General features: G+C 38.1%; 1 protein-coding gene across 1 annotated transcript; it reads left to right on the top strand.

Annotated features, from left to right (window-relative positions):
• Positions 1 to 11,049: 11,049 nt before the first annotated feature.
• On the top strand, positions 11,050 to 14,419 carry LOC133575431 (DNA damage-inducible transcript 4-like protein). The gene is made up of 2 exons (XM_061928162.2): positions 11,050 to 11,294; positions 13,679 to 14,419. Exons 1-2 carry the CDS (start codon positions 11,153 to 11,155, stop codon positions 14,122 to 14,124), a joined length of 588 nt encoding a protein of 195 aa, XP_061784146.1. The 5' UTR covers positions 11,050 to 11,152; the 3' UTR covers positions 14,125 to 14,419.
• The last annotated feature ends 1,801 nt before the right edge of the window (positions 14,420 to 16,220 follow it).

The raw sequence follows: 16,220 nt of genomic DNA on the forward strand, positions 1-16,220 counted from the left end.
TTACCAAACAATCTGTCACTCCTAATCGCTAAATCCCATGAAATCTTATACGGCTAGTCTCTTACTTGAATGAGCTAAATAATATTATTTGATATTTTATGGTAATGTGTTAATAATTTCACACATAAGTCGCTCCTGAACTATGAAAACAACTGCGAGTTATAGTCCGAAAAATACGGTAGTCCCTGGACACAGGGAATAAAGATTTAAATCAGAGCCAGTAGTAAGAAACTATTGAAATATTTATCTGATATTGTTACACCACCATCCTGTGTTTTTGTCTGATTATAATTATAATCAAAAATGCTATCATTTAAAGAGCTTGTAAAATTTGAAGTATCAGTATCAGCTATGATATGGCCAATACTGCCCGTGTAACTCCTTGGTATTGAATCAACACCCAAATTTGTAGTAATGTAAAATATCCAAACAATAGAAGAATAAGTGCGTATTACATTTTAACAGATAGAAAGAACCATGTTGCAACAGAAAGTAAACAGATATTAACAATGAATTAACAAGAAGATTAATAATAATTTTGAGAAAATAATACAACTGGAAATGACACAATATGTTACTGCATACATCAGCAGCCAAATTAGAAGCCTTTGCAATTCATTTTGAAATTGTTCTATTATCATTTATATACCAAATAATATATTCTGATATGTATCGTCATCGCAATAGTCTACAATATATACCGTGGTTTAGATTTTACGACATCCATCCCAGTATTTCTATTTGAGGCTTGCATTGACAAAGTAGATCATATGTATACATTGTCATTGTGAATCATGTTACTTAGTAATATACGCTATTGATCTGGACTGAAACAATACGTTCTTAAACTATAGCCCGAAACGTGTTCTGATCAGCTGAGAAGAGCTTGTTTTGTTCTTTGTCATGTGCATTGAAATCACACAAAACACTGCAGATGCATGTGTTCTGGTGTTAGCCACAGTAGGGATGACTACTGAGACAGGTCTGACTTGTTCTCCACCAATCACTGCATTGATAGCAGCTGTCATCAGCTGTCAACAGCTGACATGCTGACGCTATAACACCAATGAGTGTCAGTGTTCCAGGCTCAACTATACAATAGATCTGATATTGAGTATACACAGGGCCTTTATTACCGATATCACACTGATATGGATATTTTTTTACTTAATATTTTTCTTAAATCATTGAATGATATTGTAATTATGCCATAATTTTGTACATCATGATTATACTCATAAGAATCTACTTTGTGCTTCGGAGACTTAATAAAAGGAAAAATGTTAACAAAAATGAATAAAAGTGACTGTCATGTCTGTGTAATCATGTTTTGTTTTAGTCATGTTTTGTTTACTTATTGGACTCTTTAGTTTCTGGCTTTTCACTTACTGTCATGACTTGGTCCTGGGTGTTTGCTTTTCCGGAATGCAACGGAAAGTTGGCTCGGGCGAGACGGGAATGTAAATACATGATTTATTTAATATATCAAAATAAAGTACAAACGAAAAGCGCGCACAGTGGCGGAGAACAAACTATGAAACCAAAAGACTATAGCAAAAAAAGTACAAACGAAAAGCGCGCAAAGTGACGGAGAACAAACTATGAAACCAAAAGACTATAGCATTAATAAACAAAACTTACTTGGCATGGACTAAAAGGAGCAGCATGAACGATGGACATGAAATCAAGTGTCAGAAATGTGCAGAGCATAATTGTGGGATGTCACCAGACAGACAAACTGAAAACAATGAACTTAAATACTACAGACATCCATCCATCCATCCATTTTCTACCGCTTATTCCCTTTGGGGTCGCGGGGGGCGCTGGAGCCTATCTCAGCTACAATCGGGCGGAAGGCGGCGTACACCCTGGACAAGTCGCCACCTCATCGCAGGGCCAACACAGATAGACAGACAACATTCACACACTAGGGCCAATTTAGTGTTGCCAATCAACTTATCCCCAGGTGCATGTCTTTGGAGGTAGGAGGAAGCCGGAGTACCCGGAGGGAACCCACACAGTCACGGGGAGAACATGCAAACTCCACACAGAAAGATCCCGAGCCCGGGATTGAACCCAAGACTACTCAGGACCTTCGTATTGTGAGGCAGATGCACTAGACATGATTAACGAAAACAGGTGCGTGACTTAAAACGTGAAACAGGTGCGTGACGTGACAGGTGAAAACTAATGGGTTGCTATGGTGACAAACAAGAGTGCACAATGAGTCCAAACGTGGAACAGGTGAAACTAATGGGTAATCATGGAAACAAGACAAGGGAGTGAAAAGCCAGAAACTAAAGAGTCTAATAAGTAAACAAAACATGACTAAAACAAAACATGATTACACAGACATGACAGTGACGAGGTCCTTTCTCAGTCTAGCTACGCACGGCTATGTATTCTTCCACCGTGCCCTATTAACTATCCTCAAACAAGTCTTGTATTTACGAACCAAACCAACTCGTCGAAAATAAAAAAATTTAGTAATTATGGGAGTGAGTCGTAACCACAAAACGTCATAGCACAATACAAACCCCTTAGGTGCATAATAGGTAAATAGAAGCAAATACTACGGTGACCAAGTAGTTATTCCTGACTTTGTAAATATACCAATATCAACAATGTAACTTGGACAACACAACAACAAAAAAGCAATATTTGTAGAACTAAGGAGAAAATATACATCTCATTACACTATAGTATTGACCAGGGGCATAGCACCAAATTCTGGGCCCCATACACAAAAGTAAAGGGTCGCCCATCTGCATTCTAACCACAAACATCCAAATACTGTACACACATGCTTGGTATGTTTACATCAGTGGTTTTTAACCTTGTTGGAGATACCGAACCCCACCAGTTTCATATGCGCATTCACCGAACCCTTCTTTAGTGAAAAATAAAACGTTTTTTTTTTTCAAATTCAAGACAAAGTTGTATGTTTTTGGTAACACTTTAGTATGGGGAACATATTCTAAGTAACAAGGACTTAATTTTGAGTTATTTGGTTAGGGTTAGAGGGTTAGGGCCAGGGTTAGAGGGTCTGGGTTATAATAAGGCCATGCCGAATATGGCATTAATAAGTACTTAATAATGACTAGTTAAGATCCATTTGCATGTTAATAAGTAACTAATTAATGGTGAATATACTAAAGTGTTACCATGTTTTTTTTACTGGTGCACAAAATGAACCGTGCATGAACATCACCTTGTTCAAACAACAAAACCAACACAGTGCATAAACTCACAACAAATTACACACCTGCAAATCAGTGACTCCTGCTGTTGCCGTATCCGTAATACGCTGATAAGGAGAAGTTTTTATTTACACGATGAGTCGGGTGTGTCTTGACCTCCGCCGAACCCCTGAGCCCGACTCACCGAACCCCTGGGGTTCGATCGAACCCAGGTTAAGAACCACTGGTTTACATGCACTAAAAAATCTAATTATTGCATGGATTTGTTTTAAACCATCTATTTAAAACACATGTAAATACCTTCATTAGGTTTTTGAATGTTTACAGATGGGATTAAGTTACATCCAGATAAACCCCCCTAAATAATTTGGTTATGTTTAAAAAAATAAATAGTTTAACTTTTTTTTAACAAAATAAGTGCCAACAAATTCAATATAAAGTAGCCAGAAATTAATTTTAATAATCCCATAACATGCCACTGTAAAGTACAGATTGTTTTTTTGGGTTGATGCACTAGTTGAAAGTGTATCTTGTGTTTTTTCTATGTTGATTTAATTAAAAAAAATAAAAATAAAAATAAAAAAGTACAGATTGTCTGATACACATGGGATCATCATCAATAGACAATACTTTTTTAAATTAGTATGATTATATTAAATCTTAGCGCATCTCCTTGCGGTTAAGTCTCCCCCTGTCTTTATAAACTAGCGACACCTCTGTTTCTAACATTAATCCAGGGTCCTTCAATGCGCCTCAGTTATGTGCAAAAGTGACATTTACACATACCGTAACTTTCTCCTAAGCTGCAAAACATAGATTTAATGTATTTTTACCCTTCTTCTATCAATTCTTCCTGGTTCCAGAATCCTGGTGCTGAGTGTAAATGATTAACAGTGAGCTTTCATAATGACGCTATTGAAGGATTCAAGGAACTTTATTGTCGTGTGTTGAGTGGAGCGTTCATGCTGGGTTTTCCCCTATCCAGGTGAAACAAACCCTTTTGCGAGTTTTGATAGGGGGTATAGGTAATCTTAGATATTCTTCATTTGATTCCAGAAACCTTGTTATTCAACTTTCACTGCTATATTTATTTTATATTACATTTACAATGTCATTTTTACTACCCTATATTATAATTTACTCTCGCCACAATTTCACAACCTCTTCCTTATTGTTCCCGATAATATGTTCTGTCGTTATTCTTGTAATTTCTCCAGCAACGCCAGTCAGACACTTGGTAACACTATTGCTGACAATATTGATAATGCCACAAGGGTAACGTGTAAGGCTGAAACGACGCGTCGACGTAGTCGACGTCATCGACGTCATCGACGTCATCGGTTACGTAAATATGTCGACGCCGTTTTTGTGCGTCGATGCGTCGCATATTTACGTCACACTACCGTCATGGCGGAGCGCAAAGCAGACGATGCGAGCGGTGCGAGCGAGGGGAAAAAAGCACGCCAAAAGTCGTCAAAAGTGTGGGAGTATTTCAATAAACGGCCTAATAATGTTGTAGCGGCGAACAGCTGTCTCGTCAGCTGACGCGCGAGCTCGCAACCGTGGCTGCTGAGCAACCAGCCAAACGCCACTTAATAAAATTATATTTTATCTTAGAGCACATCCGCATCCCTATTCACCTAGGCAACCCCAGGAAATGTATATAATTCGGCATTATTTCGGCCAGTCGGCTTATATGATCAGAACCGATCAGTTTACGTTCACGCGCAGGTATAACGCGGTGCACTCCCGTCTCATTTGCTGGTGCGCGAGCCCGGTAATTAGACCGCTGTGTCAAATCAAGGAGTACAAAAGACGCCAGTGCAGAGTGGAAAAAGGTTTAGTTCGTTACAGAAAACCCAGAGTTGTGCCAAAAGTGTACCAAAACCAATAGCTGAACGGACAGCCGGTAAGATTGCACTTTAGTTCTCTTTGTGGGTGTGGCGCACCTGTTGCGCTGGTGAGATGGGGGGGGGGGGGGGGGGGCTTAGTCTGGAGGCTAAATACACACGGTGTTTTGTGTAACTGTTGTTTAGTAAGGAAGTGTTGATATTCTTTGCTTAGTTTGATAAATGTTGGAGCAGTTTGCTTCATCAGGAGGGTGAAGTCGCTCAACTTAAAGTGTTGGATTTAACTGTGTTGGATCATTGGCTCCTGGTGAGGGCATAGAAAAAGGGGTATTTTTCTACCAGTAGATGGCGTTTAAGATTGAGTGTTTCACTGCTAATTTAATAATATATTTATACTGAATATGGATTTTAAATAAGTGGAGGAGTTCAAGTACCTCGGAGTCTTGTTCACGAGTGAGGGAAGAGTGGATCGTGAGATCGACAGGCGGATCGGTGCGGCATCTTCAGTAATGCGGACGCTGTATCGATCCGTTGTGGTGAAGAAGGAGCTGAGCCAGAAGGCAAAGCTCTCGATTTACCGGTCGATCTACGTTCCCATCCTCACCTATGGTCATGAGCTTTGGGTCATGACCGAAAGGACAAGATCACGGGTACAAGCGGCCGAAATGAGTTTCCTCCGCCGGGTGGCGGGGCTCTCCCTTAGAGATAGGGTGAGAAGCTCTGCCATCCGGGGGGAGCTCAAAGTAAAGCCGCTGCTCCTCCATATCGAGAGGAGCCAGATGAGGTGGTTCGGGCATCTGGTCAGGATGCCACCCGAACGCCTCCCTCGGGAGGTGTTTCGGGCACGTCCGACCGGTAGGAGGCCACGGGGAAGACCCAGGACACGTTGGGAAGACTATGTCTCCCGGCTGGCCTGGGAACGCCTCGGGATCCACCGGGAGGAGCTGGACCAAGTGGCTGGGGAGAGGGAAGTCTGGGCTTCCCTGCTTAGGCTGCTGCCCCCGCGACCCGACCTCGGATAAGCGGAAGAAGATGGATGGATGGATGGATGGATTTTAAATATGTATCTAAATAGGTGGTTAATTGGTTAGGTATTTATGTATTTGCATATTGGGTTTTCTGCTGCATTTATCTATTGTGTTTCTGGGTTTAAATGTATTTTATATGTATCTTGGTGCATTTATGTTGAGACAATTTATTTAAAATCTGTTTTAACTTAAAGGGAAAAGATGTGTCCATTTTCTTGCACTTGTTTAATGGTTAAGAGTTTGATTGCCTAATTAATAATTGTAAATTATGGGATTGATAATTGATTGATTTTTTACAGCATGTTAATCTTGTGGTGTTTTGTCCTTAAAGGTTTTTCACCTACTAAAGAAGCTAAAGGCTACTAAAGAAGCTAAAGGCTACTAAAGAAGCTAAAGGCTACTAAAGGCTACTAAAGGCTACTAAAGACAGCGAATGACAGCTAAAGAAACTAAAGTCTACTAAAGTCTACTAAAGTCTACTAACACTGCTAAAGACTGCTAAAAAGACTAAAGAAGAAAAAAGAAGCTGTTTCTTCGTTGGAAAAACTGTTGCAAACTAAAGGAAAATAAAAGGAAAAAGTAACTACGGTCTGGTCTTTTGAGTGAAATCCAGAAGCCACATTTAGCATTGGTACATCCCTTCAAGTGTGGGATAAGCACGGCGAAAAAAGCAAAACACTTGACAGTTGTTGTATGCACACTGTGTCGAGCGGAAATGGCCTATCATAGCAGCACAACGGCAATGAACGAACATTTGAAAAGAAAACACCCGGCAGCGTTCTTGCCATCACCATCAACTAGTCAATCGTCCGTGTGAGTATACGTTGTCATCATTACACAAAAACATGAATGTGTCATTTGTATCTGCGTTGTAAATTCATAAACTAAAACACCGTTTCAGTCTGAGAGGCGCGTTTGGCGTGCCTGTTCAGTGTTTACAAAGACGCTAACGTTAATTAGTTGTGCAAATACCTTTTACAACATTAACAGTTACATATACTATGTACAAACGAACAATTAACTTTCACTTTAATCATACTATCATTATTGTTTTATTAAGCAAAATAAGCAATAATTTTACTTTTGTTGAAATGCTTACACTGTTACAGAATATTTCGTTTTGCACTTTTTTGTATTGGATGTTTATCTTTAGTTTTGTACATTTTAAAGCAAAATAAGCAATACTTTTACTTTTGAAATGCTTATACTATTGTAGAATATTAAGATTTGCACTGGATGTTTACTTTTATATTTTCACATTAAAAAGCAAATAAGCTACTTTTAATTTTGTTAAATGTTAAAAGTTTTAAATGTTTACATTGTTACAGAATATTTTGTCATGTTGTTGTCAATGTTGACTGAGTGGCCATACTTTTTTTTTTTTGTAAATAAGTCATGCCTTTTGAAAAAACTGGCCTAAATTTATTTTTTCATCTTCATTTTAAATAAAAAAAAATAATCGGTAAAAGGAAAAATAATCTATAGATTAATCGAAAAAAAATAATCTATAGATTAACCGATTAATCGAAAAAATCTAGTGGATCATTAAAGACAGTGACTCAGCAGGGACGTTTTATGACTCAACACGTATTCCACAGATGTTACAAAAAAGCGGGAATTACCTAAAGGTGCTATTAAGACAATTTAAAATAGCAAGAAATATTTTTGGGAAACAACAAACACACCTTAGCACCTTAACAAGACACTTTAACAAGGAACTAGACAACGTGTTTGTTACGTGGCAGTGTCAGACAGGTGTTGCTCACCTGTGAGTAAGCCAGGGCTCATGTCACATGTCTTGACCTGCTGGGCTCACGTGCTCACAGCCTCACCGTCATCATGCGCAGGGAGAAGAAAGAACAAAGACGGTATTTAGCATTCAAGCGGTTGGGCTACTTTGAAACATTGTGTACATTAAATGAATTAAACCGGTGATTCTCAAACTGTGGTACGTGCACCACTAGCGCTCTATCTAGTGGATCATTAAATTAAATATTGTAATGCAACAGTTTTAATTTCCCACATTAAAACACAGTGTTACTGTTTACTGGCCTACTACACAAAACTGTATTTTAATTATGGTTATTACGGTGCTACTTGGAGAGCCAAATGATTTCTGAGGTGTTACTTAATGAAAAAAGTTTGAGAACCACTGCATTAAACTCATCCAATGTAGGCCAATATACTATATAGCACATATAATTCATCATTATATTATAATTACAATATGATTGATAAATAATTATACTAAATGATAACACTGACTATATTATATTATACTAACATTGTTTAAAAATGAACAATATTAACATCAAGTAAATTGATGTTAATATTATATGAAATAGGCTCAGTGGCCTAGTGGTTAGAGTGTCCCCGGGCACGGCCACCGCTCACTGCTCCCCTCACCTCCCAGGGGGTGATCAAGGGTGATGGGTCAAATGCAGAGAATAATTTCACCACACCTAGTGTGTGTGTGACAATCATGGGTACTTTTAACTTTTTTAATACATTCATTCAGGAAAATTATCAAACTGGGTACCATTTTATTTAAATTAAATTAGAATGAACATACCAAAACTATCTAGCAGTCTGACTTGAGTAGTTAAATTATTAACCAAATATAACATTTTACTATAGTGTTTACAATGGAATCCTTTGTTGTTAACATTAAAGTATAAGGATTGAATATATATATATATATATATATATATATATATATATATATATATATATATATATATATATATATATATATATATATATATGTATGTGTGGCAATCAGGTTTCTTTCGACAGTTACAGCCTTTGTTGGTTTTGGAGTCGCTCTGTCTGGGGGCCGACGGCTCATTTGCAATTGTTTTGTTGTGGTTTGAGACAAAGGCTGTAACTGTCGAAAGAAACCTGATTGCCCTCTCAACGGGGGGTGCTTACAAACATCAGTTGTCTACCAATCTAAGGTAATACGCAAGGACATTAACACATCCGACACATATGTAGGATTAACCGAGGGAGAATTCAAAACCAGATGGAACAATCACAAGGCTTCTTTCAGGAACCAAAACCTGCGAAATACCACAGAACTCAGCAAACAGATTTGGGACCTCAAAGACAATAATGTTGAATATTCAATAACATGGCAAATTCTTGCATCCAGCACACCTTACAATAGTGGTAATAAAAGATGCAACCTATGCTTGAAAGAGAAACTGTTTATTATTTACCGTCCAGACCTGTCATCCCTCAACAAGCGCAGCGAAATTGTAACAGCATGCCGCCATAGACGGAAACACCTCCTAGGTAACACATCAGCCAATCACCACGCCCCTACACCAGCCTGTACCCACCCACTCTGTGCCCTATATAAACCATGGTATGCGAATGCTCCCATTAAAATCTCCTGATGATTGAGGGTACCCCCCCCTCATGAAACAGGCCTGTAGAGATGAAATAGTCTTGTGATTTTTTTTAATTATTTTTTATTTTTTTCCCACACATACATATATTGCGCTCTACTACGGTATCGAGCACTATTTTTTGGATAACCTTATTAAGACATATACTCCGCTCCAAATAGACATTTGTTGAGCACTGTACGACGATCAGAAATGGAAAAATTCAACATCGACTACTCCACGAAGAACATTCCCATACCCGCACAGAATGACTACAAGCTAAGGCTCATAGAAAAGACGGAACACTTCCTAAGAAGGATGCGGTGGAAAGCACATTTTTTTCCTCCACCCTGAAACAAAAGGAACGCAAAAGAAAGCTTACGGATTCAAATCTACCAAGAACCCACCCACAGTTGAGGAACTAAAGGATTTTGAGAACGACATGCTCAAAATGATACAATCAGTCAAATTCTAGCCAATCCGCAACCCACTCCTCACCAAGCTGAAAAATGACAAGGAGCGCATCAAGAAAGTAAACAACCTCATCATAGCTGCCGATAAAACCACAAACTTCTACAGAATGGACAAACCAGAACATCACACCTTACTGGGCAGAAGCATCACCAAATCATACAAAAAAGCGCAACCCAACACCTTACAGAACATCCACCTAGAAAATAAAAGGATCGCGGCTGAACTGGACATTGAGGACAGGGTGGACGCCACAGCCAACAATTAAATATATATATATACATATATATATATATATATATACGTATGGATATGGATGTATATACAAATGCATACCACAATCATACACCTAGCTAATGGATTAGGTTTATATAGCTGACTTGGGTAGTAGTTTAGTTATGAACCAATCTAACATATTTTACTCTGTAGTATATATTTTAAGTAAATTAATATATTCACCCAGAAATAAATCATATCAGAGTGTGTGCCATTACAACACCAGGGATATATATTAGATTAATATACATTACATTTTAATTAGATTAAAATAGACTTGATATTAATATATGTATATGTATATATATATATATGTATATATATATATATATATATATATATATATATATATATATATATTGGAACTTTGGATAGTTTATGAACCAAATCTACATTTTACTCTATAGTGTTTACAATGGTACCTTTTGTTGTTGACATTAAGGTATAATGATAATAAATTGGTAATGTATATATATATATTACTGTAAATTACATTATATCTAAATTAGATTAAAAAGAACACACAACTAGCTTTCTAACTTCAGTAGTTAAGCTATGAACCAAAATTAATATTTTACTACAGTGTTTACAATGGCATCATTTGTTGTTTACATTGTGTATCAGTAATGAATGTAGAAAGCAAATATATATGAAATTGTGCCTGTTGTTGTTGCTAGGCAACAGGTGGCGACCGTCAGCTCCCTACCTGCTGCAGGTGTAATGTCCCGACATGTTGCGTGAGACACTTCGGGAACTTTCGACAGTGCTAAGCTCCGCCCACACGCGGGAGCTCAGCTGATGCAACCGATGCCTGTCGCTATAAAAGCTCGCCGCTCTCTTCTTTGAGGACTCCATTGAGAACTCAACCAATACATGGAAAGCTTAGCCGATAACCGCTGGGAGGACACACGGGAGGTCTCCACACAGGACTCGGCATGGCCTATACCACGGCTCTGCTCTTCGGACAAGGGGAGGAAAAAAGCCTCGTCGACATGATAGGAAATTACTTTATCGGGCGTCAAGAGCGGAGCTTCGTGAGACGAGGAAGCGTCGAAAGTTGCGACGACATTTCGCCTCGTAAGTATGAAAAGTTTTGACCATTCCCTCAGCCAGCACCTGACTGCCGGTGGGTGGAGGAACTACTTCATGCGGAAGGCTTGCTGACGCAAGTGATGCGGTTCTTGGATCAGCTGATGATTTGCTGAGTTGATGCGCACTTGAGTCTGCTGACTCGGCATTTTCACGGCTTTACCCTGCTTGTGGCGATTAAAAGAATGCACAAATAAATGAAATACGACATACTAGTGAGGTGCTATACCGCTGATTCTTTTTCCGATCTGATACCGAGTCAAATCCAGGCTGGTATCGGCGATACCGACCCGATATTTTATCATAAAAGATTAAAAAGACTGTTTAGGAGAAAAAAATAATACTAACAACTAGTGACATTAACTACCTGCATAGACAGGTAGTTAATGTAACATGTAAAGCGACTTTGTGTTCTTAAAAAAGCGCTATATAAATCCCAGTTATTATTATTATTATAGACAGATAATTTTACTGGTTAAGAGTTCCTGGATTAATCTAAAAATTAGCATGACAATTCTTAAATTAAGCATCCTCAGATGTTGCAGAATCTTTAAACAAGATTTTCTGTATCTTGTTTGAAGTTAAAGTTAAGAGTACCACTGATAGTCACACACACACACACTAGGTGTGGTGAAATTACCATCTGCATTTGACTCATCTCCTTGTTCCACCTCCTGGGAGGTGAGGGCAGCAGTGAGCAGCAGCGGTGGCCACGCTCAGGGAATCATTTTGGTCATGTAATCCCCAACGCCAACCCTTGATGCTGAGTGCCAAGCAGGGAGGCAATGGCTCCCATTTTTTTTACAGTCTTTGGTATGACTTGGCCGGGGTTTGAACTCACGACCTACGTAGTTATTTTCTCAATTTTAACATTGTTAAACCAGAATGGAAACACTATAATTATTCTTGCTAAAATTAATAGTACCGTATTTTTCTTACTATAAATCGCAGTTTTTTTCATAGTGCAACTTATACTCAGGAGCGACTTATGTGTGAAATTATTAACACATTACCGTAAAATATCAAATAATATTATTTATCTCATTCACGTAAGAGACTAGACTTATAAGACTTCATGGGATTTAGCGATCAGGAGTGACAGATTGTTTGGTAAACGTATAGCATGTTCTATATGTTATAGTTATTTGAATGACTCTTACCATAATATGTTACGTTAACATACCAGTTGGTTATTTATGCCTCATATAACGTACACTTATTCAGCCTGTTGTTCACTATTCTTTATTTATTTTAAATTGCCTTTCAAATTTCTTGGTGTTGGGTTTTATCAAATACATTTCCCCCAAAAATGCGACTTATATATGTTTTTTCCTCCTTTTATTATGCATTTTCGGCCGGTGCGACTTATACTCTGAAAAATACGGTAGTCAATGACCAAAATTAAGTAAATAGCTCTTAGAACTATAGGGACATTTCTAGAAATGAAATGTTAAATCCTGGCAAGTGGCAAATTAGTAGTGTTTCCAAATAGCCTACTATAGCAGTGGTTCTCAAATGGGGGTACTTGAAGGTATGCCAAGGGGTACGTGAGATTTTTTTTTAAATTCTAAAAATAGCAACAATTCAAAAATCCTTAATAAATATATTAATTGAATAATACTTCAACAAAATATGAATGTAAGTTCATAAATTGAACATCAAATCAAGTAGGCTATTCCATTCATTATGCAACAATGCAATATTCAGTGTTGACAGATAGATTTCCATAAATATTGATGTTAAAGATTTCTTTTTTTGTGAAGAAATGTTTAGAATTAAGTTCATGAATCCAGATGGATCGCTATTACAATCCCCAAAAAGGGCACTTTAAGTTGATGATTACTTCTATGTGTAGAAATCTTTATTTGTAATTGAATCACTTGTTTATTTTTCAACAAGTTTTTAGTTATATTTATATCTTTTTTTTCCAAATAGTTCAAGAAAACCACTACAAATGAGCAATATTTTGCACTGTTATACGATTTAATAAATCAGAAACTGATGACATAGTGTTGTATTTTACTTCTTTATCTCATTTTTTCAACCAAAAATGCTTTGCTCTGATTAGGGGGTACTTGAATTAAAAAAAAATTAACCACTGTACTATAGGATACATACGCTTACTGTTTTGCAACACTGTGACTCATTTAGAATTTGCCAGTCATTTTCTAGCTTGTGATTAACTTACCTGGGCGGAAGAAAAAGTAGTTCCCATCAATCGTGTTTCATTCAGACACGATTGTGATGATTAACTTACCACTGTGTTACTAATGATCTTAAGTAACATCGATATTTCAGTATTGATGCCTACATTATAATTTCATGTAAGCTAATGCTGACCTTGTGGCCCTTGCCCCCCCCCCCCCCCACAGACCCCAACATGGATGCAGGTGTGGAGCAGGAGGAGAGGCTCCTTCAACAGGATGTGACTCACCACATCGAGCGCTGCCTGACCGAGGCCAAGGCTTCCGTCCTTCACTGCGAGGCGCTGCTGCTTCCTCGCCAGATGACCGCCAGGGTCGGCCGGGACGTGCTGAGCGCCGCCACAGACGAGCCGTGTGGGCTGCGGGGTGCCTCCATCAGGGTCTACGTGGAGACCAAAGATGGCCTCAAGTCGTTAGGAAACATCCGCCCCGACCCCGACGTCACGTCCACATTTGAACTGTCGTTGGTGCTGAAGGCGGACCAGGCGCACGGCTGGCCGCCACTCAAGCACATCTTTGATGGCAATAAAGTGATGAAGCTGAGACCAGAGTACAAGTTGGTGAAGAGGAAGCTCTACTCTTCTGCCAGTCCTGTCATCCACCAGTTTAACTAGAGCCCGTTGCACTCTTCTTTTTTTTCTTCCCACTGGGACTTTGGAAAATGTTTCATTGTAGCAAACTTGAGCACTATTTTGCACAAATGTCTTAAAATGTGTTTATTTACTTGGATCCTCAGCAGAAGTTGTTGTTATTCTTCCTGGAGTCTGCTGAAAGAAAATACTTGTAATTATGCAGAACAAATTGTACACTTCATTATGTAACAAGTGGAAGCATCGTGTCTGGAAGGGGCAGGTCTCATTCCTTAGACGTGCTGGTCAATAAAACCTTTTTTTTTTTTTTACAAAATTATTTGTTTCAAACATTTCCTGAGGCATTTAAAGCAGGTCTTCTAAATGCGGCCTGAGGGCCATATGCGGCCGCAGCTGATTGTTTAGCTGCCCATTGTAAAATTGTAATTACAAAACAACCCCAAAGAGCATACATCAATCCATATAGGTGAAATTAGTTGAAAATAAGTTGCAATGCTGACTAATTACAAAGTTGTTGATTTTTAACTCATAAAAATCAATGTTATGAATTAAAATATTTGAAGCTCCAATTACTTCACATCAATATTTTTTAATGAAAATATTCCATATTTTGTGTTAACCATTTAAAAAAAAACAAGTTTTGTATGACAAGAGCATCAAACAATGAAATTTTATTTTTACAAACACAATCGACGGATAGATCTGAAGCTGATCTAGAGATTTAAGCATTGAAAGTAATAAAAAAAATAATGTACTTAATACTTTTGTGAGTGGGGCCCTTTGAACCCCTGAGAGTTTTATCTGGATTTGCTTTTCTTGTTTAACTATTAAGTTCAAGTTAAGGTCCCAACGATAGTCACACACACACTAGGTGTGGTGAAATTATCCTCTGCATTTGACCCATCCTCATGTTCACCTCCTGGGAGGTGAGGGGAGCAGTGAGCAGCAGCGGTGGCTGCGCTCGAGAATAATTTTGGTTATTTAAACCCCAATTCCAACCCTTGATGCTGAGTGCCAAACTGCTAAAAAGAAAAATAATGAATGCATATCAGTATTGTGAGTAATTGATGTATTCAAGGCTCCAATTACTTTACATTAAACAACCTACTTTGAATATTGTTTGAGGGAAAGGTTTGCAGATTTAGTTTTTGCCATTAAAAAAACAGGGTAGTTTTTTTTAACATAAGGGGCATAAAACATTAAAAAAAAAAAAAAAAAAAAAAAAAAAAAAATTATATATATATATATATATATATATATATATATATCTGCAGTTGATCTAGAGTTTTAAGCATTATAAAAAAACATTTATATATATTTTATTTTTAACATTTTATTACTGAGAGCCTTCTAGATCCCCAGGACCAAACTTGAAGGGAGCCCTAAAGGTTAAAAAAAAAATCTACTGTACATATTGTAATGGTTTTGAAAATTAAAAATATCAAAATGAGTAGTCTTGGGTTCAATCCCGGGCTCGGGATCTTTCTGTGTGGAGTTTGCATGTTCTCCCCGTGACTGCGTGGGTTCCCTCCGGGTACTCCGGCTTCCTCCCACCTCCAAAGACATGCACCTGGGGACAGATTGATTGGCAACACTAAATTGGCCCTAGTGTGTGAATGTGAGTGTGAATGTTGTCTGTCTATCTGTGTTGGCCCTGCGATGAGGTGGTGACTTGTCCCGGGTGTACACCGCCTCCCGCCCGATTGTAGCTGAGATAGGCTCCAGCGCCCCCGCGACCCCGAAGGGAATAAGCGGTAGAAAATGGATGGATGGAAAATGGTGCCCGCATGCTTGGATTTTTCTGTGTGCGGCCCTCAGTGGAAAAAGTTTGGACACCCCTGATTTAAAATATACAGTATATGCAGGTGAAACTTACACAATTAGAATAATATTGTTCAAAAGTTCATTCATTTCAGAAATTCATTGTGAAATTAATGTGATATAAACTCATTACATGCTAAGTGAGATATGTTAAGGCTTTATTTGTTATAATTTTGATGATCATGGTGTAGAAAATGGATGGATGCTTACAGTGTTTAAAAAAAAAAAAAAATCCGGGATTTTTAAATAGAGTTTTTGATAAAGACGAAACTGTAATTATAAAACTTATATCAAAAGAA

Source organism: Nerophis lumbriciformis, linkage group LG35 (assembly GCF_033978685.3).
Source record: "Nerophis lumbriciformis linkage group LG35, RoL_Nlum_v2.1, whole genome shotgun sequence".
NCBI classification, from domain to species: Eukaryota; Metazoa; Chordata; class Actinopteri; order Syngnathiformes; family Syngnathidae; genus Nerophis; species Nerophis lumbriciformis.

What these genes read in the sequence shown, in the direction of transcription:
- LOC133575431 (XM_061928162.2), top strand. Translation starts at nt 11,153, where the DNA reads ATGGCCTATACCACGGCTCTGCTCTTCGGACAAGGGGAGGAAAAAAGC. An exon ending in TTGCGACGACATTTCGCCTC is followed by an intron (nt 11,295 to 13,678) that starts GTAAGTATGAAA and finishes CCCCCCCCACAG; the next exon opens with ACCCCAACATGGATGCAGGT.